Source organism: Onychomys torridus, chromosome 17 (assembly GCF_903995425.1).
Source record: "Onychomys torridus chromosome 17, mOncTor1.1, whole genome shotgun sequence".
Lineage (NCBI taxonomy): Eukaryota > Metazoa > Chordata > Mammalia > Rodentia > Cricetidae > Onychomys > Onychomys torridus.
This window is the reverse complement of record NC_050459.1, coordinates 7,424,398-7,451,185: the sequence shown is the minus strand read 5'-3', so window position 1 is coordinate 7,451,185 and position 26,788 is coordinate 7,424,398. Positions and strand designations below refer to the sequence as shown.

Genomic DNA, 26,788 nt, shown 5'->3' with positions numbered 1-26,788 from the left:
GACTATAAATGTAGATTTAAGTACATATATGACTGTAATTACAACAAATATAAATGTTCCAAATACTGCAGCTAAAAGACAAAGACTATGAACTGGGTGAAAATGGTAGACATTGCTACTTTAGAGAAAAACCACAAATATGAAGATTGGGACAGTTTGAAAGTAAAAGAATAAAGCCAGATACACATTTAAGAACAGCAGCAGAAAAGCAGACTGCACAGCATCAACCCATAGAGATGTGGCTTGGGCAGCAACACTGGAGACTAAAAGGGGCATTTCATAATGAGAAATTGACACAGCAACCAGGAAGACAGCAGTTCTATGCTTCCATGGTAGATCAATCTACCATCAAGTATCTAAGACAAACAATGTAAGGGGGAACCTGGCCCACCAGGACAAGAGAGATTTTCCAGTTTTGTTTATTGGAATGAACAGATGAAAAATTGAAACAGTTACTGATTTGACCAATGATTCATTCAGAAAGCAGATGCTAGAGGCAGTAGACATCTATCCTCTAAGCCAAACACACAACAGTTGTTTGAACCTAGAAGATGTGAGGGGCATGGTGTGAGGGTAAGAAAATGCAGATGCAATGCCCTACTGAACACTGGGAACCAGCTAAGACAGCTTAGGTGTTACCACCAGAAAATATATGGTAGCTGTTTACAGTGGTGGTAAGGCTAATTATAACCTCAGCAAGTGCTTCCCTATGCAGATCTACCATCAACTATTCAACATCACATTGGACACCCCAAATAGACACTCCACACTGAGGGAAGAAATTTCACATTGGGATAATTATTAAAGGAACTTCGAGACCCTCCTTGAATATGTGTGTTGAAATAGGCAAAAATATGATTATAAAAATAGAATTCAACATTATGATAAAGTCATCAAAGGTGACACTATAGAAACCCTCAGAATTGAAGAGGACACTCTCACAAACTGGACCACTGCCACGCTCTGCGGCGAAAGTGTTTTCTCAACTGTGGAAACAGAGGCTCCCTTAGCTCATTGTCCTAATGGGTCACTTTCTCATCACTCTGCACACCTTCTCTTCCAGAAGCATCTTTTGAGCAATGAGCGGGCATCAGAAAGCACATCACAGTATGTCACAAGAGAGCCCTTAGAGCGTGAGGCTAGCATGTGACCGAGGTCACGCCATTTGACCTCACACTGAAGTGCTCCTTGGGGAGGTCCTGGCCCCCTGACCTGGGCCACCTGAGCAGAAAGGGCATAGGCATCCTGTGGGGGGATGGGGCATGAGGGACTCTAGGGCTGTGGGATTTCCTTGCTCCAGCACTGTCTTTAGAACTCCCTGGGCTAGCCAGGTATGCCAGGGGTTTCTGCATTGTCTCTGCAGGCTGTTTCCTGGTGAGCCTCGTGTCCCATAAGTTTCTATACAAAGCATACTGCTGACTGGCTTCTCTGCAGCCCACAAAGGACTCTGATATGTGTTGTATTCTCTCTGGTACTGTGGGCAATCATTATTCTAGACATGCACTGTTCTCATTCTGTGCATTTTCTGGCAAGCTCACGCTTCATCACCTGCAAGCCATTTTCTGTTTGAAGGTTTGGGAACTTCCCGTTGTGGCAGACTTGTGGAAATTCCCTGACATCCAATTGAATGTTACACACTCAGGACCTGAACAGGGGACAGCTGCTATGGAAAGTGACATCCCACAACAAATGAGATGCAGAAAAGGAGATAAACATTCTGTCAAACGATCAGGTCAGCTGCAGCATCTGAAATGTTAATAGCTCATCTTAGACTCAGCTGTTTGTCACAGATAAATTCATAGTAACTTCTTTTGCTTGTGCTAGAAGGTTTATTTGATCTAGGAGGCATTCTCACATATTCAGTCTTTAAGAACCTTACATGCTACTGTGGCATGGACATGTACATGCATGGGAGCATATGTACTTACGTGTATATGTGCATTTGTGTGTACTAAAGGGAAGACAGACACCAGCATATAAATAAGGAGAATAGTCAATCCATGAGTGGGCAGTGTGTCTGTGGAGGAAACCACATAAGAGAGAACACAGAAAGCAAGGGTGAAGCTGAAAAGGTATCATGGGAAGTCCTCTGTGAGTGAGGTCATTGTGTGCAGATGAGAGAGGAGCAAGAGGTGCTGTGCACCTGGTGACATTGTCATAGGAATTCAAGGTGACCAGTAGGACAGCTGTGGCACTGATGGTCAAAACCACAAGGGGCCAGAAACAGTCCCTGGGTTCTAGCTTTCTCCTGAATGACCGTGAATTGCTTTATGCAGAAAGTGACACAATGCAGCACGTTCTGACAGGCAGCACTGTCTACTGCATTGAGAACAGACAGGAGGTCAAGGGAAACCCAGACCTTTACCTAAAGGATGGCGTGAGATGCTGCAGTTGGAGTAGGACTCACGGATGGGTAGCAGAAGTAGAGGCCGCATCCTGAGTACATCTTGGGAAGGGATTTGTAGGATTCCCTAGACAAGCGGAGGAGGAGTGGGAACCTAGCCAGGTGTTCACACCAGTGTCCTCACCAGAGACTGCCACCCCAGCTACTTGGTAGGCTGCGCACAGAGTGGGGCTGTCAGAACAGGGATGGTGGTGATCCCAGTGACCCCAGGAGCACAGAGTGGGGCTGTCAGAACAGGGATGGTGGTGATCCCAGTGACCCCAGGAGCACAGAGTGGGGCTGTCAGAACAGGGATGGTGGTGATCCCAGTGACCCCAGGAGCACAGAGTGGGGCTGTCAGAACAGGGATGGTGGTGATCCCAGTGACCCCAGGAGCACAGAGTGGGGCTGTCAGAACAGGGATGGTGGTGATCCCAGTGACCCCAGGAGCATGGAGTAGGGCTGTCAGAACAGGGATGGTGGTGATCCCAGTGACCCCAGGAGCACAGAGTGGGGCTGTCAGAACAGGGATGGTGGTGGACCTTAGTGTGGATGGGGTGAGTAGATGGTTAAGAGACAGAGCAACTGGACAATCAAAAAGGAATTAAGGAACAAAACCAACCCAGTCTTTCCATGGATTTGTAGGCATAAAACCCTCAGAAGGCCAAGGCAGGAGGATTGCAAGGTCAAGTCCATACTATGCTACTGAGTTCCAGGTCAGCCTGGACAATTAACAAAAATTTTTCTCTAGTTAAAAAGCAAATGACTAGGGATATAGATCAATGGTACAGAACTTTCCTAGCATGCATAGGGCCCTGGATTTATAGTCCTTAATACTACAAAAATAAAACAAGTTTAAAAAAAATGAAAATAAGAAACGCTTCCCAAAAGCACCAGGGAGGTAATAGAGACTGACGCAATCAGGTTTAACCACTTAGGCCAATGGCAAGATTCCAGCAACTGTGATGTGCGTGCTTAATTTTAAAGATATTTAGAGTGGCAGGCAGTGTATTGAAGCTTTAAGAGGCTGTACTGCAACTTCATGGGTTAATGGGGACCTGACAATTCATTACTTGTGCCTTCACATTTACATGAAAATGACTTAATCAGATTCTCGGTAGATTAGGACTAAATGGGTGTTATCAGGGAGTGTGACAGATTCATGCATAATCAGAAATCTCCACAGGCATTCTGACTGAATTGTCCTGAGCTCTGTAAGGAACAGAACAAAATCAACCAGCATTTGGGGAGCGGGGGGTGGGGGTGGGGTGGGTGGAGGGGTGGGGGGGTGGGGGGGTGGAGGTGAGGGTGGGGGGGGATGTGCCTTGAGACTACAGGTTATCTGCACCGTTACCAGCATTAGAAAATGTAACATTCAGAAAAAGGTCAGAACCACTTTTATTTCCTTCTCCATCTGCATAGCACTCTTTTGTATCCTTACCAGGACACAAAATCTTACACACATAGTTTACTAGGCAGAGAGACACTTCCTGAGGACTGGGAGCGGCCAGACTCGCTCTGTGCAGCCAGAGGCAGCACTTAGCACAGCCCACAGAGTCTTTCCATTTCCTCTTCCTGAGTGGAAAAGCGAAGGTCTCGGAGGCAGGCTGAGATCACGTAGGCAGCTCATCCACAGGTCTTGCTGGTCCTGGCAAGAGCTCCCATTCAGTCAGGGCGGCAGGAAAGTGCAGCATGACCGAACAAATGGAGCAGGAGGAGGACAAGACTAAAGTCTAGAGAAGATTTCATAGTAGATGTAAGAGAAAGCGGGGAGAGGGAAGAGTCCATTGGAACTCGGAACATGACCAGAGACTGAATCAGACCATGAAAGGAGATGGGGGAGAAGTGCAAGAGAGGAGCCGTCGGCCAGGAGAAGCAGCTAGGACCAAGAGAACAAGAGAACTGTATAGCCAACTTGGCTGGATACTATAGGGATCAGGCTGAGGGAAGGCAAGAGAAGCCCAGACCCTGGCAAGGAGAAGTTTAGGGCAAAGTGCAAGATATAAAGTGCTGGGAGCCACAGGTACTGAATGATGCCAGGAGAACTGGCCAGCATCTGCTTTTACATGTGAATAGGTGCCTCAGTTAGCCATTTGTCCCAGGTTTCTGAGACTGAACACACAGCCTATCTGCAGAGTACTAGCTAACACTTAATTTGGATTTTTGCACCACGTGACAGGTAACCTTCCTAAGATGAGCCTGAACTCTGTGAAACTCAACCCCAGTCACCACCAGGGCCACAAGCCTCCAGGGACTCATCACGTGCAACATTTGTGGTCCTGGGAGGGGATTCCCAATGCGAGCAGTGGGACACAGTGGTGCATTGCAGTTCTGCGGCCACTCACGTGTATCTGGTCATTTCCGAAGCGCTTCTGGATTTCATATAACAGGCTGCTGTCATTAAGCTCACTGAGTGTGGCTAGGTCGTCACTGGGAGCAGGAGGCATGAGCTGGACCTGTGGGGTGGAGTAAAGGCCGGTCTGATCAATTTTAGTCACTCTCCAATCAGCTCTTCACAGGTACGTGTTCCAATTTCAGAAGCTTCCTGAACTTCTGAGACCATGTAAGTATGACTCCATTGTCAAAAGGTGAGATGGTGAAGAACTAGCCAGCCTCCATCTTAGGCTTAAAAGCTGTCTTATAGCAAAAACAAACTAGGTTCATTCCTGTTTATGATTAAACCTCTGTTTCACAAGGATTGGGCTATACCTCCACCCATAACCTTAACTACAAATGGTTTTGTACCGCCTATTCCAGGAATGGCAATTATGTCTCTGTTTCACACACACACACACACACACACACACACACACACACACACACACACACACACACACACACACTGCATGAATGGTATCTTCTACCAAGGTCCTTATGCCTTGAAGACCATCAGCATGTGGACTGACCCCTCCTAGCCCCAGACTTTAAGTCAGATCTGTGTGTACCAAGCCCTTGAAGAGCTCAGCTGACAAATTCACGCATTTGTAATGCTTCCAAAGCTAACTGCATGCTACTATTTTGTGCACAGAAAGGCAAGGATTCGGTTTCTGCTTTCTCACAGGACAGGGTCAGCAGGGTCAGGTCTTCAGTGTAGACCCTAGATTTGGGGCCTGTGATTTCTATTTTGTTTTGCATTGATTTTAAGATTAATGTATCTGTGTGATTAGGTAACCATCAGGAAGAAAAAAATAACACCTTCTACCTATAAAACAGAGCAATATTTGAATGATTATTTCAAATAAATTATTTCAACATAAATATTTCAAGTAAATCCAGCTGAATTTGATCTTTTAGTTAGATGAAAATCAGCAATCTCCACGTGAGAATTGCACATGCTTAATCTAATGAGCACAAAGCGTGCTCGGGAAGCAGGCACATGACGGGTAGACCAGGCTCTCTTACATCAGACACAGGAAGTAACAGGAGAAAAATCTGCGAAGGGGCCTGTGAGTGGGGGATATACCAGGAAACCTTACATGACAGCAAGCTGGCTTGTGCTTTCTCTGTTTTCCCTAAAGCCCATGTTCTCCTTGAATTTCATATCTGTATCGCACACTGTATTATTTATTATGTGTTCCTTTGCTGAATAATTTAATTTATCAGGTTAGTATCTACAGAGTGAAAATCATTACACGTCTTAAAACACTAAATTTAGAACTATTCTCCCAAAGCTAGTGAATACATAACAAGATGAAACCTTTCTCCTGTGTCTCTCAGGCTGCATCTTGCCCATGTACGTGAATAGCAGAAGCAGAGACTGTCCTGGGTATCTTGATCCTCAGGAGGGTAGAGTGTTATATAACCTACATAGAAGACACCATGGGTAGGCGTCCTTGGGTAATAGATACCAACCCATTTCTCTATATGAAAACACAATATATATATATATATATATATATATATATATATATATATATATATATATATATTGTATATATATTTCAATGTATACTCATTGAAAAATCAGTTTGTACAATATTCCTGGTATCTAAATTTCCAACCACCTAAGACTCAACTCATATGGAGAACTTGGCCCAATGTGAGCTCTGTGTGTAGCTTTGGTGTGCTTAGTTACATACCTCAAGGGGGCACCAAGTCAGTGGCCACTTTGACAACTTCTGTGAGGGACACCCCAGAGGGAGGAGGGTGGTGGGCAAGTGTGGACATTGCTGGCTGACCTGTTGCTAAATAAAAACTTTGTCAGTGATAATGGTTGAGGGAACTGAAGTTTTGCTAGGATTTATTTGGGAAAAGAAGAGTAGGTACAGGGAACACTGTGGTGAGATCTTCTAGCGTAGGACAGAGATAGGCTTAATTCAAATACTTGCCTGGGTTGATGATTATTGAGGGATCATCAGAGGTCATAATAAGGAACATAAGGGAGTAGAAGGAACCCAGAAAAGTGGATATAACTGATTCTTGCCAAAAGCAGCCCACAGTGACCAGACCCCACATGGAAGAGGATGAAAGCAGAGGGTTCTGATAATATATTCAGCAGGATTTCAGGATGAGAGTGGGAAGAAATGATTTTTCTAAAGCCACATAGTTGGTGGTTAGTTATTTTTCTTGTTGTGATAACCAAATACTTGACAAGAGGTGATTCAGAAAAATTTGGGCTCAGAGGGCAGGGAAAGGCAATCATGTCTGGCAGGGGGCCTATGAAAGTGAGAGCAACTTGGTCTACAGTGTCAAGCAGGAGAGAGAGAGAGGGAGAAAGGGGCTGGGGAAGCCAGAGCTCAGCTGTTGCCCTTCCCATTCAACAACTTTTATTCAGTTGGATGAAGCCAATCACACTCAAGGTAGATCTTCTCTCCTCAATTAAACCTCTCCAAACACCCCCACGGACACCCTGGAGGTATGTCTCCTAGGTGATTTCAAATCCCATTAAGCTGATAATGAAGATTAACTATCAGAGTTGGTAAGTTAGAAGTTGGTCTGGTTACCACTGAGTAACCATGCGTGAAGGTAGGCAGCCCGTGATGAGCAGCTCTGGGAACATAGGCAGTAGTTCACAATGTTTCCAGCTTATCTACTTTCTGACAGACTTTATGTTAGCAGCTTGATGCAAAGAGAGAGAGAAAATATTATCTTTCATCTCAGTGTGTTCTCAGTTTACTGGAGGGAGAAGCAAGGGTATAAATAAGACATCACAAGTGTAGAAAACACACGGAAGAAAGCAGATCTTTGGAAAAGTTTGCTCCATGGTAAGGAAGACTGTCCTCTTCTGGGGCTGTGCACAAGTTGAAAGTGAGAATCATTTGGAAGCACAAATCTTTTAGGATGGAAGGGGAGAATCAGGATTATGTGTAGGAAGTCCTTGAGGATCCAGCATGACTGTGAGTGGTAGCAAAGGGCAGAAGGTATGCAGGAGTAGTGAATCCCTGAAGACTCCAGGAAGGGCTACATAGTTCCAAAGGCAGCAGGTATACAGGAGGAGTGGATCCCTGAAGACTCCAGGAAGGGCTGCATAGTTCCAAGGGTTATGGAAAGCTGTCCACGGTCTTATGCGGCAGGGACATGATTGACTTCATTTTATTAAAGTGTCCTTTTGGTACTTGGTGAAGGTGAAAGGTAGAAGTGCTGAGCCCACTTAGTAATCACCAAATGCAGGAGGCTCACAAAGGGAGGTCAGAGTGGAGGCAAGGCTGGATACACTCACTATGCTGGTTAGTTTTATGTCAACCTGACACCAGCTAAGTCATCAGAGAGGAGGGAGTTTCAATTGAGAAAATGCCTCCATAAGATCAGGCTGTAGCAAGCCTTTATGACATTTTCTTAATTAGTGATTGATGGAGGAGAGGCCAGCCCATGGTGGGTGGTGTCATCCCTAGGTTGGTAGTGCTGGGCTCTCCTCCATCAATCATTAATTAAGAAAATGTCATAAAGGCTTGCTACAGCCTGATCTTATGGAGGCATTTTCTCATGAGGAGCAAGCCAGTAAGCAGCACCCTTCCGCGGCCTCTGCATCAGTTCCTGCCTCCAGGTTCTAGCTCTGTTTGAGTTCCTGTCCTGACTTCCTTCAGTGATGAACTATGATGTGGAAGTATAAGCCAAATAAACCCTTTCCTCCCCAGGTTGCTTGTTTGGCATGGTGTTTTATTGCAGCAATAGTAACCCTCACTAGGACACTCACTGAGGAAGACTGGCATGCAGGATTAAATTAGACAAGATGGAAGGTTTTCCTCTATCAGTGAAGGTTTTTGTTTTCCCTTTTTTGGGGAGGGGTTGGTATTCTACAGTCATAGACTGGAATTTTTATCCTTGGGTATAAGAGAAATCTAGAAAAAGTAAAAATGGAAAAGTATACATTTTCTAGAAAGAAAAAGTCCTTACATGGAGAGATGTGAAACTAAATCTTTACCATGCAGGCAGGCACCCGTGAAGGTCACAAGAGGACCCTGGATCCCCTGGAGTTGAGGTTGCTAATGGTTGTAAGCCACATGATGTGGGTGTAGAGACCCAGGTCCTCTGCAGAAACAGCAAGAGCTATGTACAGCCAGGTTAGTTCTCCACCCCTATCATCAGGTTCTTATTTTTAATGTCATTACAAGCATCCCCCGACCCTGCAAAAAAATTATGTATGATATAGATACATCCACAACTATACATGTGGTTATGTGCATAAATGTACAGTCAGGGAGATGAGTAGATATAATATATATATATATGGATTGCAAGAATGTTGAACAATTAATAAATGAAGACAAAATTAACTGCAAATTAGTATACATTTTAAATCCCCCCAAAACAATCATAAAAACAAGAAAAATTAAGAGGCATGCCTTACACCAAGGCAATAAAATTCATCTTATACTGAAGGACAAGACTAAGATGTTCAAGTCAATTCTACTGCAAGTAGAGAAAGCATGGCGGCTATTGACAGAAAGTCCATGCGAGCTCCTCCCAGCATCCAGCTGGAATCCCCAGTTCTCAGCCCCAGCTGCACATTTGCACTGGGTGGAGGAGACAGCTTACAGTACCACAGTGTGACCATCATGGCATCAGAGCCCACTGGGGACAGGTAGCTCTTTGTAGCTATCAAGATTCCAAAGTCATCAGAAGAGAGAGCGAGTTCTGGTACTCACGTCTAAGCTTTCCAAGACATGGTTCCTTTACAGAGATCACACACACACACACACACACACACACACACACACACACACATACACACACACATACACATACACACACACACATACACACAGGAATTGTTCTATGCCTTTCACAGAAGAATGGATACAACTGCAGATAGTCACTAACTATCCATTTGTACAGTTACAATTTGATGAAGCTTCATCTTCTAAAGACCCAGAAGAAGAGATGCTAAGTGGCTTTGCTTTAATTTTCAAAAATGTTCCACATTATCCACTTGTTCCTAAAATGCTACTGTGTCCTTTGTTGATTTAAAAAGTCTTTTCCAAGACTTTCCTGTGGCATGTCAGCATGTGAACCAGCCAGCTATATGGCACAGCCTCTTCTGTGGAGAACCATCCAGTGGCTCATTGCTCAAAATGTCTGTGATCTGTCCTGCAGTGGGGACCCTAATGGATTGAGTAAGTGCTACAGGTCAGTTAAACCCAGATCCCTATGATGCCCTCCTAGAAGGCAAGGTACAGAAAATGATTAGGGTACCAAGGATACGTAAGAGTTGATGGCAAGAACACAGAAACCCTACAAGTTCTCATGGATGCTGTGATGATGTAAAAATCACCTTAGTTTTGAAGAATGCTTTATATCTTCTAGAAACCTCATATTAAATGGCCACTTAAACTCTATTAATTTGCTAGACAGAATAATTTTGTCCCCACAGAGACCTGAATCTCAGTATTTAGATGAAAGAATGGGCAAAATTTGTGCTTCTTTCATTACATAAGAATTTATTATTATACTACTGTTAGGCCAAGGCAGATACTTAATAGCTTGAAGACAAATGAATGGTAACACAGAATAACTCACATAAAATCACTAACTACGGGGCACTTGAGGATTAGCACTACATTGTAATGATTCTGTTAGTAAGTCTGTTAGTGGTAGCTAACTGATCTTGGTTTCTACATACCCTGTAAGCCAATTAAGAAAATACTTCAAAATAATGGCCATCAAATGGCCTCTTCCAAAACATTTTTGGTTTCTTTGATTTATCTAAAGCAATTTTAATTAAAATTTAATCCTGAGAAGAGGGTATCCTGTTTGGTGTTAACTATCAATGGGACACAACATAGAACCACCCGCAAAGATTGTTAATAAGAAATTATCTAGATCAGCTTGGTCAGTAGAAATGTCAATGGAGGAATTCTTGATTATTAATTGAAGTAGAAAGACCCAGTCCGTTGTGGGCAGTGACATTCCCTAGGCAGGAAATCTCCTGAACAGCTTAAGAAACAGGGAAGTTAACTGAGAGCAAGTGAGTAATGATGGATTTATTCTCTTTGTTCTTGACCGTGGATGTGATGTGACTAGCTATCTGAGTTCCTGCCTTGACTTCCCTGAAATGACCAACTGTTACTTGGAACTGTGAGCCAAAATAAACTTTGTTGTCTGCTAAGTTGCCTGTGTCGGGCACTCTTTTTCACAGTAACAAAACTGATGCTAGAACAGAGGGTATTTGAACACTGAATGAAATATAGTACTCTGAATTAAAGACATTGAAACAGGAACAAGAAGAAGCATAGCTCTGCCATTCACAACACACCAAACACAGGAAAATCATTTTTTTTTCTGTCACAGTGAAAGAAGAAAGCATATTAATTTCTATTTCTCAATCCTATAACACTCCCAAGCACCAAAGCAATCTGCCCTAAATTGGGCACTGAGTCTTAAATGACTACACATGCATACACACACACACACACACACACACACACACACACACACACACACACACACACATGCATGCGCACATACTGCAATATCATAGCTACTTAAAAAAGTGGCGCATGCCTTTAATCCCAGCACTCAGGAGGCAGAGGCAGGTGGATATCTGTGAGTTCGAGGCCAGCCTGGGCTACAGAATGAGTTCCAGGACAGGCTCCAAAGCTACACAGAGAAACCCTGTCTCAAAAAACAAACAAAGAAACAAACAAAAATGTCTCTCAGTGCCTCTTTGACCTACTTATGTGTATTTGAATAATTGGAAAAAAGAGAAAAATACTACTTAATAGTCAAAGATACCTGAAAATATGCATCAATAAGATATAGGCTAATAATTGAGTGTAAAATTCAAACCTCTCTCAAATTAAATAGCAACTGTATTAATTAATGACCACATTAATGGTCCCATTGACAGGAATTTTAAACAGAACCCTAGCCTATGCATTCAGTAATTGGTCTTTGCACGGAAGACAGCAGACATCGGCTTTGAACATGGTAGGTTTTCAGCATGACCTTACAGAGTACTTGAGGAAATCCTGCTGTTACCTGCTCTGGCTTGCTGCAGCTGCTCACCATGCTGGTCTCAGGGGGCCCATCCTGAGACTCCTGCTTGCACAGTCCCTTTGTTGTGTCTTTGAACATAATGTCTTTTTCCAGTAAACTGTCTTGCTTGGCAATTGGTAGCACCAGGGGACTGCTACAAGAAACAATCAATAACACAATTAGTTTTCTTCTAACATTGTTGTATCAATCAAAAGCTACAGGAGACTGGGCCACAGAAGGTGTGTTTACTCAGATAAAAACACGTTCTCTAAGCTGCAGGAAGCATGTACAGTTTTCCTTTCGTTTCATCTTTCATTCAGTTTCACTTCTGGAAAAAAATCCATTCATTTCAACTCCAAAAGAAAATGTTTACCAAGATACATTTAACTGTAATAGAAAGATCAATAGGTAATTTAAAAGCTGTTTGAAGCGGACAATTGAACTAGACACCGTATTTAAATGTGAAAAGGGATTTATAAACAAATGAAGAAAGTTAAAGTCATGATTAAAATATAATGGGTTTAGGATTTAACATATAGAACCATGGGCAACATTTTGTGTTTTTATTGAAATACAAATATTAGAATAAAAAAATTGCTACCACAGTGACACCCTCCCCCCTTTTTAATCTCACTTCCACCTTCAAGAAACCCTTTATCTATGAGAAGTTTGTTCGCATTGGTCTCTCTCTCCAGTCATGGTAACTGTTAGTACGCTTTCTGCTTTTCCCATCCAGGGTACTTCATGTGCGTCATTAAGTTGCTGAGAACCAAAATGTTCAGAGAGAAAATGGTGATCATATTATGAGTCCAAAGTATACTTGTCTCCCAGTAAACTAACTAGAGTGGGCTTTGTCTTATCGGCCACACTTCTCATTACATTTCCAGACCTTGGATAAAACGACACTTTTCACTTCTCCACTCAACACTTAAGCATTACCTTTATTTTTTCTTCTGAAAGTGTGGTTTTATTACATTTATGTTTAGGAGAACAATAAGGTATATTTGCATTTACTACCTCAGGACAGTCAAGCATTAGGATAACCACTGGAAAGCTTACATTAAGTTTAGCTAAAATCTAGAAGAATGATGAGTCCACTATGTTTGCTGTCAGAACCACTGGAAATGCAACAGCTTGATTTTGTAGTGAAGTCTTCTGAAGCCACCCTAATTTCTTTAGTTGTACTGAACTCATTATTGGCAATTGACATTTTTAGTAAATGATAAACAGCTACATATGTACAACCCTTTGGGTTGAGAGACAGGCTCTTCTGTCTGCGAAATGGTGGGTGAGTCAAGAGGAGAGAAGAAGGCAGCTGGCCTACAAAGGATTGTCCAGGTACTGCAACCCATTGGGTTGAAAGTACTTACAGCTTACTGGAAAGATGTGGGAGGTCGTGAAGGATCTCATCGTACAGCTCCTCCTGTACTAAGCTAGGGACAGACGGAGACTCTTTCATCTTTTCTTCCCAGGCAATTTCAGCTTTCAGCAGCATTTCTTCAATAAACTCAGAGGCAGCAACATCTACAAGACACAGCAAGGATGTCAGACACGGACAGTGAGGAGTAGATCAGTGTTTCCTCTCAGCAATGTGCATCAACTGAGGATGTATCAGTCAGCACACCAAGTCACCCAAGAGACAGCAAAAGTTTAGGGTCAAGATAAAAATCTCAGCCCTGACGTTTTCCAAGACTGTCCTAACATCTGTTAGGAATAGATCTATGGTGGTGGGTATTGAAAAGTCACAGGGAAGCTGAGCGTGTAAGGATATGTGTGCACACTCCACTGGGAGAGAAGGCACACTGTAGCCCCTCCCTGTGCCAGAACTGTGCGTCTGGCAGCTTGCCATGGCTTTTTCTGTTGTTGTTGGAAGTATAGGTCACTGCAGGTCTTTAGCCAGTGGCCCTTGGACACACTTGGGCTGCAGTACAGATATCCATCATTCAAATGTACAACCAGAAGTAACTGCCAGCGAGACCTGGTGAACTTGGAGAAGGGTTTGCATTGACACCAGCTGAGAGTCTGGCAGAGGCAGCCACCCCTCCATCCTCACTAAGCCTGACAGCCATCATTGTCTGTACATTTGAGACATGTGGCTTTATAGGCTTGTCAAAGTTATTTAGCTCTCAGGGGATGATGTGACTGCCAGCATTCTGTCATGACTGGCCTAGGATCGAGGAGTAGGCATGGGAAGGGAGAAGAGACCTTGGACGCCTCATTTGGGAGACTGCATTTCTAGTGCACCTATAAACTAAACTGCAGACTACCATAGACATCATTTACTATGTCTGTCTCAAATCCAAGTCCTGGGAAAATGGAAAGAATTTAACATGGCATTCGTGGTGACTTTCTCAGGCACCACAAGAGCGCCCCATTTGCATCCTTTATGTGGCATTTTATTTACCTGGCTAATTATTTTTCCAGATGGAAACTGCATAAATAAAGGACATTTTCATTTAATGAACACTCATTTATTGAGGTTCTATGACAAGCCCAGTGCTGCATCTCACTGCAATGGTTCTATGAACAAGGAATTGGGAAGATGGCGGACTCTGCAGGATTAACATGGAGAAGGCTGTTGGAGTCTTTATGACTGCACAGAAGTGGCCAGGGGTGGAGACAGGCCAGAAGCAGGATCACTCATTGGGAATTGGTTGTATAACACATGACACTAGGCCTAAAATGAGAAAAATACTGGGATGGCAGCACAGGCAGCCCTACGATCAAGGGTCAGTTGTATTTTCTTTGTCTGATGAAGAGCTGAGAGTGGGCATTTGGCCATGAAATCCCCTGACAGGACCAACAGACAAGATACAAAGCAAAAAAAAAATGCCTTTTTAAGATAAAAAGCTACGTTGTTGTGTCTTTTCACTTTTTTGTTACTGTTTTATTTGATTTACATGAAGACAGGGTCTCACTGTATAGCCCTGACTCATCTGGTACTCAACATATGGCCCAGGTTGGGACTCAGCTCCAGCCTCTTCAGTGCTGGAGTTACAAGTGTATACCACACACAAGCTGCATTTTCATTCTTGTGATTAGGGTTAAAGAACTAAATTAACTAAAACCAATTTCAGTTCATGCTAAGATGATTAGACTCTCGGTATTAGCTTAACTCTAAAGTTGGAGGCTATTGGAGGCTACTGAGAGTGCTAAGCAATGCACCCTCATGTTTGTTAGACCCTTGGTTTATTTCAGCAGACATAATAGAGCAGTCAGCAGTAAGCAATGGCATTTAACTCCAATAAAACAGGAAAGACAGTAAGTTCCTCACCCTGGTTTACATTTACTCCTGGATATGACTGGAAGGAGAGGTGTAACATGAAGGGCTTTTAAGTTAGAAAGTGCCCAGGTAAAAGAAACAACAACAACAACAAGATTTATTTTTGTTTTAATGATAAATTTTTAGCACTAAAGTTTCTTATACTTTTCTTATGCTAGACACTTCTGTTATTTTTAGTTCTCCTGTTAATATGGTAAAATTAGCAATGACAAGTAGCAGTAGTTAAATTTTAAAAGCTACAAAACTAAGAGCGTTAGATGTAGGAACATATTAGTGACATTACAGAAATCTTCAGAAGTATTTACACTTCTGGAATAATAAGTCCAGAAGTTAGTACCAGATGATTAATTTCTGTTTCTTTAAGTCTAAAGATTCACACAGAAAACACTATTATAGTAAGATCTAGAATAAGTGAATAGCTAGCAAGAGAGTAACAAGTTAAGCAACAATCAAATAGATTTTGGAGCGGGTGACCTGTGAGCAGGGCTCAATGGGTAAAAGCTATGTGAAAGGTGGTGGGAACCCAGCTTCACCCACTGTTATCACCCTCCCACAATGCCAAGGAGGTGAACCTGCTGGAGCTGTGGGTGTCCAGATGTCCGCTCACATTTCTTACCACATCAGTGACGGATGAATAGTGTCCATGTCAAAAGAAGAAGAGGCTCCCAGCATGCTCCAACCTACCTGAGGGCTTCTCCCCATTGCAGTTCACCAGGTGTGGGTTTGCCTGATGTGACAGAAGGAGTTTCACCAGGGTTGTCTGCAGCATAAAGACAATTTCAATCAGAACTGCCCTGCAGGACCCATCAGCAAGTACACAGGATACTGAGAACACAGCAAATAGTAAGGATGCTAAGGACCGGTCAGCAAATACCCAGGGCTAAAGATCATCACTGAATATCCAGGGCACTGGGGAGCATCAGAAAATACCTAGAGCACTGAGGGATCTATCAGTAAGTACTCAGGGTAATGAAGACCCATCAGGAAGTACCCAGGGCACTGAGGACCATCAGTAAGTACCCTGGGTGCCAACTCATCAGGAGTCACCCAGGGTACATGGTTGCTGCTCTTTCAAGGCACCTGGCATGGCAGGAGCCTGAGGATAACATTCTTCTTGGCATTCTTACTATCCCCAGGTTCTGCTCAGAATACATCACACACTCAAACTACTTCAGAATTTATATATTAGGAAAAAAAATTAGCAGGTGGGGTTTAACTTTTGAAGGTCTGAAAAGGACATTTTATACATTTAGAGTTCCTTTTATGATGTTTTGTGGAGAGATCATCTACTAGTGGGTGTTTTGCTTCAGTTTTTTTATTCACTTTAATCATTCAGCCAAGTCTTGGCTTGTTGGCACCACACAATGTCACAATGCTGCCCAGGACATTAAAGAGGTGTAGTTGTGCTGCACAGACCGGGAAACACACTCATAGGACGGAAGAGCCAGAGGCAGGAGGAGTGCAGCTCAGTGGTGGAGCACATGCCTAGTGTAGCTGAGATGGGTTGAGTCCCTAGTGTCACTATTAGAGTACTCGTGAGTGATTAATGAATGCAAGAGAAAATATATAACTATGTGAGAAGCATCGATGGGCCTACATAACACTGAAGGGTGTTCATTCAACAAAAGCTATTGTTCTCCACTTATATTTATTAATGTGTGTGTGTGTGTGTGTGTGTGTGTGTGTGTGTGTGTGTGTGTGTGTAGGTGTGTATGTATATAGGTGCATGAGTATGGAGGTCAGAGGAGACAACACTCCAGAATCCGTTCTCTCCTTCCACATGAGTTCTAGGAATCAAGTTCAGGCCACCAGGCCTGCATGGAAAGCGTTTTACCTCCTGAGCCATTGAGCTAGCCCAGCCAACTTAGAAAGAACATCATTGTGTCTTTGTGCATCTGTCTAACCTGACCCCAATTTCCCAGCACTGATCACCATCACATGGGTTTATACCCCACTGTCACTACCCTTCTCTATATGCTTTGGGAACATAGTCACAGTCCTAAGCACAACATTGCACAGTCTGCTTGTGACCTTGGAAATGAAATCCCATTGTACATGTTTCTACCCTTGCTCCATGGCTTCCCTGTGCATTTCAGAATCATCTGAATTGTCAGGATTTACTAAGATCCATTTATTTTCTTGGTTATGTGAAACCACATCAAAAGACTATAACATGTCTGCCTTTTTCTAAGCTAATTAAAGCATAATTAAATTTTAAATTTAACCTTACTAAATGTTTCTGGACTCAGGTAGAATGTGGCCCAATTTTTCACCAGAACACAGATGAATCCCAGTCTACACTGTCCACACTTCTCCTGGCATTCTGGTCCTCTGAGCATCCACCAGAACCCTACATTAAGCCCTGTATTTTCATCTTTCTCTAACCCATTTCTCCAGATTTCTCCTACAAATCAGTCTCAAGGGCTTCAGATGTGGCACAGTGATCATCCCACTCTTGGTACTAACTACCTATATTAGTTACTTTTGTGTCCCTATAACAAATATCTAAGCAAAGAAACTTAGGGAAGGGAGGATTTTTCTCGTCTCATGGTTTCTAAGGTTTAGTCTGTGGTGGTTCCATGTGATGGGCAGAACATCACGCCTCCACTGGGAGCATGTGGCAGATGGGACACAGGGAAGTAACTTCTACAATAAATGTTGAAAAGGAACACTTCCTCCTTTCTCTCTCCAATCTCTAGTGACCTATTTCCGCCAACTAGGAATCATGTCCTAAAGATTCCAGAATCTCTCATTAGTGCCAGCAGCCTCAATACATAGCTTGTGGGGTACATTTCATGTTCAACCTACAGTAACAGGCAGTGAATAAATTCTCCATTGATTCCTACCTAGAAAAGTATGTCTTGAATCACTGTTTACAATTTAAATTCTCCATGAACTCAGTTAAATCATGAAGGCGCACAAAATGTAACTCTCTCAAGTGATTCATACAAGTAACTGACAGATGTGGTAACATCTCACTAATACCGGAAGTTTCCTTCTCCTCCAGGAGCTATTAGTAGTTAATGATTGCCAGATTATGGGGCAAAGGCATTTTCATCAATGGTGTACTCACTGATAAGTTCTTGAGCCCTAGTTTTTTTTTAAAGCCCACCCATTCTCCTGTAGGCAATGAATTAACATACATACATTAATTAATATCAAGCAACCCTAATGAAAGCAGAAATGAGGACAAGAGAAGAGAATGGATGGATGAATGTGATCAAAATGCATTATATACATGTGTGAAATTACAAAAACATCTGGTTCTAGAACACAAATACTATTTTTGTTGAAGTCTCACAAGTGATAATATGAAAAACTAAGTTTTCTGTGCAAAGAGATTTTTTTTTTTAATTTTTTTTAACAGAGCTGAGGACCGAACCCAGGGCCTTGAGCTTGCTAGGCAAGTGCTCTACCACTGAGCTAAATCCCCAACCCCTGTGCAAAGAGATTTAAGCTGAATTTCTGACTTTAAAATAGTTTGGAGTAAAATCATACCCAGTATGTCTTAGAAACCAACCAGCAATTGGGCAATGCAACTGCTGAAATACTTAAAAGCATTTCCGCTCCCAGGAGTAAAGGAAACACACTTCTCTGGAAAGGTGTTTTAAACAAAAACGTTGTTTTCCTTTTCAATATTTATTGTGGAAAAAAATTCATTCATTTAAAAGCACTGTTGACATGCTCTTCACTTCCACTTCCAGCAAGGAAGCATGTGTGTGAGTAAATGGATTAGGTGGGTGGAGTTGCCAGCAACTGAAACCCGTTGTCTCAGGCTCTACCCCCTGAGAGTCTCACTGGACCATGCGGTGTCAGGTCAGGGTCTCAGGTCACCACCGCCTTGTCAAGACTGCATGTCTAGTGCCTCAGCGAGCTGGGACACGCTGGGTGAGAAGTCCTGTTATTCCTAAAGAGAGCAGCCAGCTTCCAGGCTGGTGTGCTTCTTTAGAAAACCAACAGTCAGCCTTTCTTGGGGCAGCAGTGAGCAATGGACTACAAACAGTGTGGTCGGGGCCACCTCTAGAAGGAGGCAAGTCTGGAAATCGAGTTCTCTGTGGAAAGGTCACAAACCAGCACACCAACATGAGAGATAAAGATTCTGTTTGGTCCATTTTCACATTCTTTCTGATTGGACTTAGAGTAAGTCATTGCAGTGTTTTCCTGTGGTTCTTCAGTTCCCTGATGGAGTTGGAGCAGGTGGTTAAACCACATACAGGGGAGATGTCCCTATGTCTAACGCATCTGCAGCCACCATACTGCACCCAAGTGTGTAGATCCAAGTGCTCGCATGCTGACCCCTCTGAAAGTCTGAACCAAAGCAAATTTTTCATCATTGAAGGTGCTTTTCTTGTGTAATTGGTCAGGGCAGCACAGATGTAGTTAATCCAACATCTTTTATTCATTAAGATGAAGTGTAATTTGCAGAGTAAAATGGGACATAAAAATGTAGTTTGACTTTTGATCCACTAACTATAAAAGACAAACTGAACACTAAGAGACTTGCGTGGTTGGCTCACCAGCATGCAGCATTAACCCTATTCTGTGAGGGATATTTATTTGCTGCTTCTGAGTATCTCTCCAGTGAGCTCAGGTGTGATGTGCAAGCTCAAAGGAGTAAGTTTCATGGGCCCTTGGGAAAGCAAATATTTTTCCTTATTAAATTATTTGCATAGTAGGATGATACCATTAGAAGTCAAATTATATAATGATTAGCATATAAATTAGAAGCAAATCAAAATTAAATATGAAGGGTTTTTAAAAAGTTTTTAATAATATTTCAGAAAGGATTCGGAAAACCACATTACCTGGCCATACTTGGCTGCTAAATGCAGGGGTGTCCAGTACCCGTCATCCATTCTATTGATGTCTCCACCATGCTCCAGGATAAGCACCACCACCTCCTTGTAGCCACTTGCGCATGCCATGTGTAGCTGAAATATGGGCATGTTTGTTACTCCACCTTTGCAGAAAAGCAGTCTTGCCAACGCTACTTGTCCAATAGTTTAGGTATTTAATTAAGTATTGGATCTGAACAGTGACATTATAAAATTAAAGAAAAACACAGGTATGTAGTTTTATTATTTTGTGTAAGTCATCGTTAAGCACATTGTGGAAGAAATGCTGTGACTTGTGCAGAGATGGCAGGTTTTCGCCATTTCTCTTCTGACTGACTGTGTGCGCTTCTCCCAGGCAATCCCCACTCCTCCCTGAGCTCCCTCCAGCAGTAATCAGTGCTGCTAAAAGTGCACACCCACTAACTCCACACTCAAGGCCTCCAGCCCACCTGTCAAAGATTTGCTGACTAGCTCCCACATTCAAGGAGTGTCCCTGGTGCTGAGCGGGGTGACACAGAAACAGGAAATGTGCTGCAGGTATTCTGAGGGATCCTGAGGTATTGGTGAATTTTTATTGTCTGTCTTAGGCAAACTGTCTATCCTAGGTATAATTTAGCAATGAGAGGTTCCATGTGTGATTAAGATTAGAAGGTTCAAGAGTCATTTGAGGTGGTTAATATCATTTTAGGACAAGCAAACCACTGTCTCTGTGTCTCTTTGAATCAGAAGTAACCAGAAGCCCAGAGGCATACAGATGGGATACACACTCTCTTTCTAATACAATTGTCATCTACACTCCCATATGGGTGTCAGAGGATTTTCAGAGCTGCATCCGCAGTTCTCTGAAAATAGGCACTACTCTCGAGCTACCCTGATACTGGCTGTTCCTGCCTCACATCACATCTGTGTCAAACTTGAAGCCCCTTTCCACTGACTTGGTCTTATTGAAGGTGTGTGACCCCTGATCTTCTAAGTGAGCATACCACACAAGGTTGATACATTTTCATGAAAGTCAATGATGAGAAATCAATTCATTCATTTAGTAGCCTGTGGGTTCAGTACAGCCATTCTACTAGTAATAAATTATATATAAATAAAGGAATTTTACTTCTTCCACATCTACCCAGTGAGATGAACAAAGGTTTTTTTACTTCCTCAGTGGCTGAGATATGAGTGTGTGTGTGTGTGTGTGTGTGTGTGTGTGTGTGTGTGTGTGTGTGAGAGAGAGAGAGAGAGAGAGAGAGAGAGAGAGAGAGAGAGAGAGAACGGAAGAGCATATGCACCAATTTCAGAATACTGTTGTTTTATTAGATCAAGTCTCATTCACCCCAGGCTGGCTGGCCTTGAACTTGCTGTGTAGCCAAGGAGTCTGAAATCCTGCCCTTCCTTCCAGTACTCTCCAGGTGTCCATTCTATGCAGTGCTGGGCATGGAACCAGAGATTTGTGCATGCCAGGTGAGTCACTACCAAATGAGCTATATCCATCATACCCATAATTGTTTTTTATTTTGTTGTTGTTGTTATTATGCATGCTGTTTCTATTACATTCCCAATAGGGTCCTGAGAAGGGGCCCATGGGTGACACCAGATAGTTGTCAAGTGGGGGTGATGGCAGAGATGATCCACAAGTACTGTCTTGAGATAGTTTTCATCACCTCACAGTACCAGACATTCTAATCCCTAAATTGCAGTTATGTGTAAAGGATTTTCTAAAAATGACCAAAATGTGATATGAGTAGCTAAGTCTGTCAAGAAGGAAAAGAGTGACCCAGCATTACTCAAATAAAAAGGTGGTGGAGAAGGAAGGGCTGGGAAGGTGCCTTAGTTAGTAAAGTGCTTGCCCTGCAAGCCTGAGGCCATGAGATCAAACTCCAGAACCTACATAAAAAGCCCCCAGTGGAGAAATGCTCCCAAGTCACACTGCTGAGAAAATAGTCAGCCCAGCCAAATCTGTGTGCTCCAGGATCAGGTAAAGACCATATCTCAAAAGTAAATAAACAAAGTGGAGACTAGTGTTGACCCTTGGCCTTTTCACAAACACAGAAAGGGAGACAAAATAATTGTACATGGCATTTGCATCTTTGAATTTTTACCACCCAATCGAGGAAGTAGACATATCTCAGTAGCCAGATGTGTTGTCGAATCTCTGCCTAAAATATAATGCTTTTTCTTTGGCTTTTTAAAACTGTTTGCTGGTTTGCTTTGTTCTATCCTGGTTTGTTTTTATTCTACAGTAAAAACAACAACAACAATAATAATAATAATAGTAATTATTATTGTTATTACTATCAGTTTAGATGCTTCTTTGTATTCTAATGAGAGAGAGGGAGTGGATTTAGGTGAGTTGTAAAGTGGAGAGGATCTGGGAGGGGTTGGGGAAGGAGAACCATAAGCAGAATATATTGTACAAAAATAAAAATCTATTTTCAATTAAAAAAAATCCACAACCAGCAATAACCAGTAAGACAAATGAACAACAACAGAAAGAGAGAAGGAACTTGAGTGTTAGAAATATGCAGCCAGGGTTACAATGAGATAGATCTTCAGGGAAAATGTATACACTCAAACTCAAAACTGTTTTCAGATTCTATGGAACACACTGTTTACAAACATGTGAGGCCTAGAGAAACACTCAGAAAATAGGAATGTTTACTGCTCTTGCAAGGACTTGGGTTTGGTTTCCAACATTCACATGCTTCTCAACTGCCTGTAACTCCAGATTCAGGGTAGCTGATGCCCTCTTCTGGCCTCCACATGCACCTTCATGCACTCAGTGCACATAAACACACACACACACACACACACACACACACACACACACACTAAAAATAAATAAATAAACATATCTTTAAAAATCTATACTATTTTTTGAAGTATTATTTAATTTTTATGAAGAATATTTATTTAAATTTTTAAGAGGCCTGTATTTGGCTATTCTGTTGGACATTCTAATAAAGGAGTCAAAAGTGTACAAAACACACTCACTGTACTAGCAGATCATTTGCACACAGACACGTAACTGTGAGAAATGATGCCTCATTCTGAACCACAACTGGCATTCCAATTCAGTCTAAGAAATCCATCTGTAGACAAAGGCGTTTTCTTATCATGATGTCTAACAATAGATAGCAAGGCACTACATCCCTCACAGAACAAAAACCCCAGCAATGACACATATCAACAGACAGACGATCCCATTCAGACTCCGGAATTGCCCCAGACAGCCCCTCATTGGCTGCCATGACTTTCTGGACGGCTTCCTAGATGTTTATCTATTGCTATTTTCTTGTTCAAAGCTCACAGATAGCACCCAGGAGATTCAGTTATTACAGAAAATCGTTTATATGCTTTTTGTGCTTTCTGTTCAATAAAAAGCAAAAATCACACAGAACATCAAAACTGAAGGGATTAAATGATTGCTGTATGCATTCTTTTGGCAGATTGCTATCTGAGTCTAAACAGGGGTTGGAGCGGTGCCTGTGCAGTGATTTTTCACAAATAGAGTTGCAATATTACCAAGTGCATTGTATCCAGGCCTTATTGTGCTTCTATTGTGGGACGGTTGTCTACTCAAAGCAATAAATGAATTGTCAATTGGCCGTGCCACCCCAGTTGGATGGCTCACCAACTGTCTTGCAGAAGACCATATCCAAGGTGACTAAGCCCAGGAGTCACCCCACAGCCTGCCCTCAGCTGCCACCTCCTTCTCTCTTTTCCTTCTCCCCCAGTCTCACTGTCTGCCCTCCTTCTGGGACTCCGATCTCCCTCACTACTGCTGCTCTGTCTCAAACCTTCTCTCCTGTGGACGGAATAGATGAGTTCACCAGTGTCAACACTGTTACTGTGCTCCAAAAGTTCCTTTTCTAATTTAGGATTCAAGATTCCAGTATTCAAACTAACTAGCGCCTCCTCTGAGATGGCCAAGAACCCTGCCGCATCCCCAAGCCATCTCATCCTCCTTGCTCCAGTCCCCTTCAGGTGGCAGCCATCTCTATTTTCTGATGTCTACTCCATCACATGGGGAGGGGGAACTGAGAACTTGTGACTCTTTCTAAAGTCTCCTCCCTCAATACAATGAAATGATATTTTAACCGCTAGCACACAGGTGCTGGGAACTGAATCCCAGTTCTCTTGAAAGCAGCAAGTACTTCCTCTTCAGCCCCAAATTCATTTTACTGTTAAGCTACTGCATTGTTTCTCATCCCAATAAAAGGTAACAGCAGGGGTTTGACTGAACTTACAGAGTGAATTAGTTTAAAAAAAGTAACCCATGGTTCATTTAGAACCCAAATGATAGTCTTTTTAAAAGTTCCATCTCAAAAGTCATATTGACAAAATAAGACATAGAATTTTATTTTAAACCTATGAGAGTGGCATATGTAGAAATAGTGGAGGAAAATATATCAACTTGGATGCCTAAGCCCTCTTTGGGCCATGGTATAAATATTTTGTATTTTCTTCTCTATTAATTTGTGTTTTCTAAGATATCTTCAAAGAATATATGTGTATTGTTTTATGATAAAACACCCCTTTGAACGGTAACTTGTATCCCATTACATGTTCTATAATGAACTTCAGTTCTCTATGTAAATAGTTTCTGAGACAAATGTGTGCTCACCAGCGTCACTCCATCATCGTTCTTCTCATTGACATCTCCTCCTGAAGATAAGAAGTGCCTGACGTCCGTCAGCATACTCATGGGCCGCTGAAGCTTTATCTGGCGCAGAGAGTTGAGGTCCACCCCTGGGAGAAGAAGACCTATTAGCTCCAAGGAAAGTCTGGGATTCAGGACAAGGTAGCCTTTCAACACACTCCTTTCAGAGCCCTCTTCCCCACTTCAACTCCTTCTATACTCAAGACTTCTTTGGCTTTGAATGCATCCTGTTGTAATCATTACATAAGTATAGCCTGCCTGGTAAAAATTAAGTTCCAACTGGTCATTTTCCCCAACATGACATGATGTTTGAACATGTTCAGGAATAACTAAGTTACTAGACTAACATACTTAATATACTGGTATAAATTGCCCACCTGCGCTAGTCAAAAGTATCTTTAAGTACTTAAATTAATTAGATTGAAAGAAGATGCAAAGTCATGGTTTCTGTTTGCTTAGATTTTCTTCCAGAAATACTTGCTCATAAATACAGCATGATGTCCTGGACAAGCAAAGTTACTTCTTCAGAGAAACCAGCAGCCTATGGACAAAGTCTGAAACTCATGATAACACTCTACACATGTTAACTCAGGAGTTCTGACAAATATACCAAGCTGCATTGGTGCTGGCATTGGGGGTGCTTCAAACCATGTTTGGGGGTTCTTTATTAGGACTCTGACACTTTCCTGTATATGTGAAGTTATTTCAGGATAAAAGTTTAAAAGTTTGCTCTAGCTGAACAGGTCAGGGCTATTCATGTCAGGACAGACACCCAACACTGAGTGAGATACCAAAATCCTTGCCAAACAGTGTTGGCTTGTGCATCAGTGGCACAGGTCGCCTTACTTCAGCTCATAACTTTTATCAGCATTTATTTCCTGATAATGCAGAGTAGGACAATTCTAAAGCAACTCATCTTCTCATTATGGATTCCTTGTTCCTACCAATGCTTCCTAGACACAGATCTTTACTGTGGTGACTGATGCCTCTGATCTGTCAGCATGAGATTTAATCGCTTTCTAGTTCAATTTTGAGAAAGGTATCTGGGCTTCCTAAACCTCAGCCATTTGAACAGTAAGATTCCAAAGAGAAGAGACTATGGTTCCTCTGCCTGTTTCCAAATAAAGGTGAAGAAAACAATGATGGTGGTGATGATGGTGGTGATGGTGGGTGATGGTAACGATGAATGTGATAGCAATGGTGGTGATGACAATGGGGATTCTGATGGTGGTGATGATGGTAATAATGATGGCATGATGATGGTGTTGTTGATGATGATGATAGTGAGATATTTCCCACTTGGAAGTGTTGGCTGTGAACTAGCCATTGTCATGAACATATTCTATGTCTTATCTGGTTGAGTCCTTACTGCACACATCCAAGAAAAGCATCCTACAGTGGATCCAAACACTGTTTCTGTAATGATGCTCCTGACATGCTCAGTGTGAGATTTACTTTCTTAGGCCAACTTTGAGAAAAGTCATTTCAGCTTCAGCACCCTCAGGCATTTGGATAACAGCAAATTGTTATTTGGATAACAATAAATCCAAACCAAGGAACTGAGGTTACAGTTCACAGTTTTAAGTCATGTCTCAGGTGCATAGGCCATGGCAAGTACATTATCTGCAAGTATGTGGTAAGCAAGGCCATTTACACTTCCTCCTTTCCTCAGTGGGCTTCTCATATCTGTTCCCCAAAGGCTTGCCTCTGAACCTGAGTAGGGAAAGGAGCAGAAATGCCCAGAACCCTGCCATGTGGGCTTCACAGCTATGCATGTAGATGCCTCTTTGTGTCAATGTAGGCGGGTTAACTAGTCCTCTGCCTCAGCATCTGGATTTGAAAGAATGGGTGGACAGCTGTTGTTTGATCGATTACTATACTGAATTAACACATGGTCCACACCAAAGAGTATTTGCTTTTTAGTAAGAGTTCATGAAAGTGAGCTTTGGTTGTTCGCCAACTGTGGTGAAGCACAGAGCTGTGTCAACAGCAACCCAGACCAGAAGCACCCTGGCCGTGCCTCACGCTCTGATCGCCATATATCATGCTGGAAGAACCCACAGACTTGCTTTTGTAATGGGGTACTTGAGGTCTGGGAGAAACAACAGTGTCACTGTATTCTCATTGGTAGGATTATGGAATTAGACATGTGATTTAATTTTTGAGCATGCTCCATGGACATCAGCATTGAGATTGGCAGAGGAAGCAATGAAAATCTC

At 42.4% G+C, this 26,788-nt stretch overlaps 1 protein-coding gene across 4 annotated transcripts in view; it reads right to left on the bottom strand.

The window, feature by feature from the left end:
* Positions 1-26,788, bottom strand: part of Myo16 (myosin XVI) — a 473,339-nt gene that overhangs the window by 241,505 nt on the left and 205,046 nt on the right. For 3 of the 4 annotated variants that reach the window (XM_036166675.1, XM_036166674.1, XM_036166671.1), the window contains 6 exons: positions 24,534-24,658; positions 19,886-20,011; positions 15,765-15,840; positions 13,168-13,321; positions 11,801-11,951; positions 4,729-4,839 (listed from right to left, as the gene is read on the bottom strand). In XM_036166675.1, coding sequence (XP_036022568.1) covers positions 4,729-4,839; positions 11,801-11,951; positions 13,168-13,321; positions 15,765-15,840; positions 19,886-20,011; positions 24,534-24,658 — 743 coding nt within the window. The remainder of the gene's footprint in view (positions 1-4,728; positions 4,840-11,800; positions 11,952-13,167; positions 13,322-15,764; positions 15,841-19,885; positions 20,012-24,533; positions 24,659-26,788) is intronic. The other variant, XM_036166672.1, reaches the window with a different exon arrangement.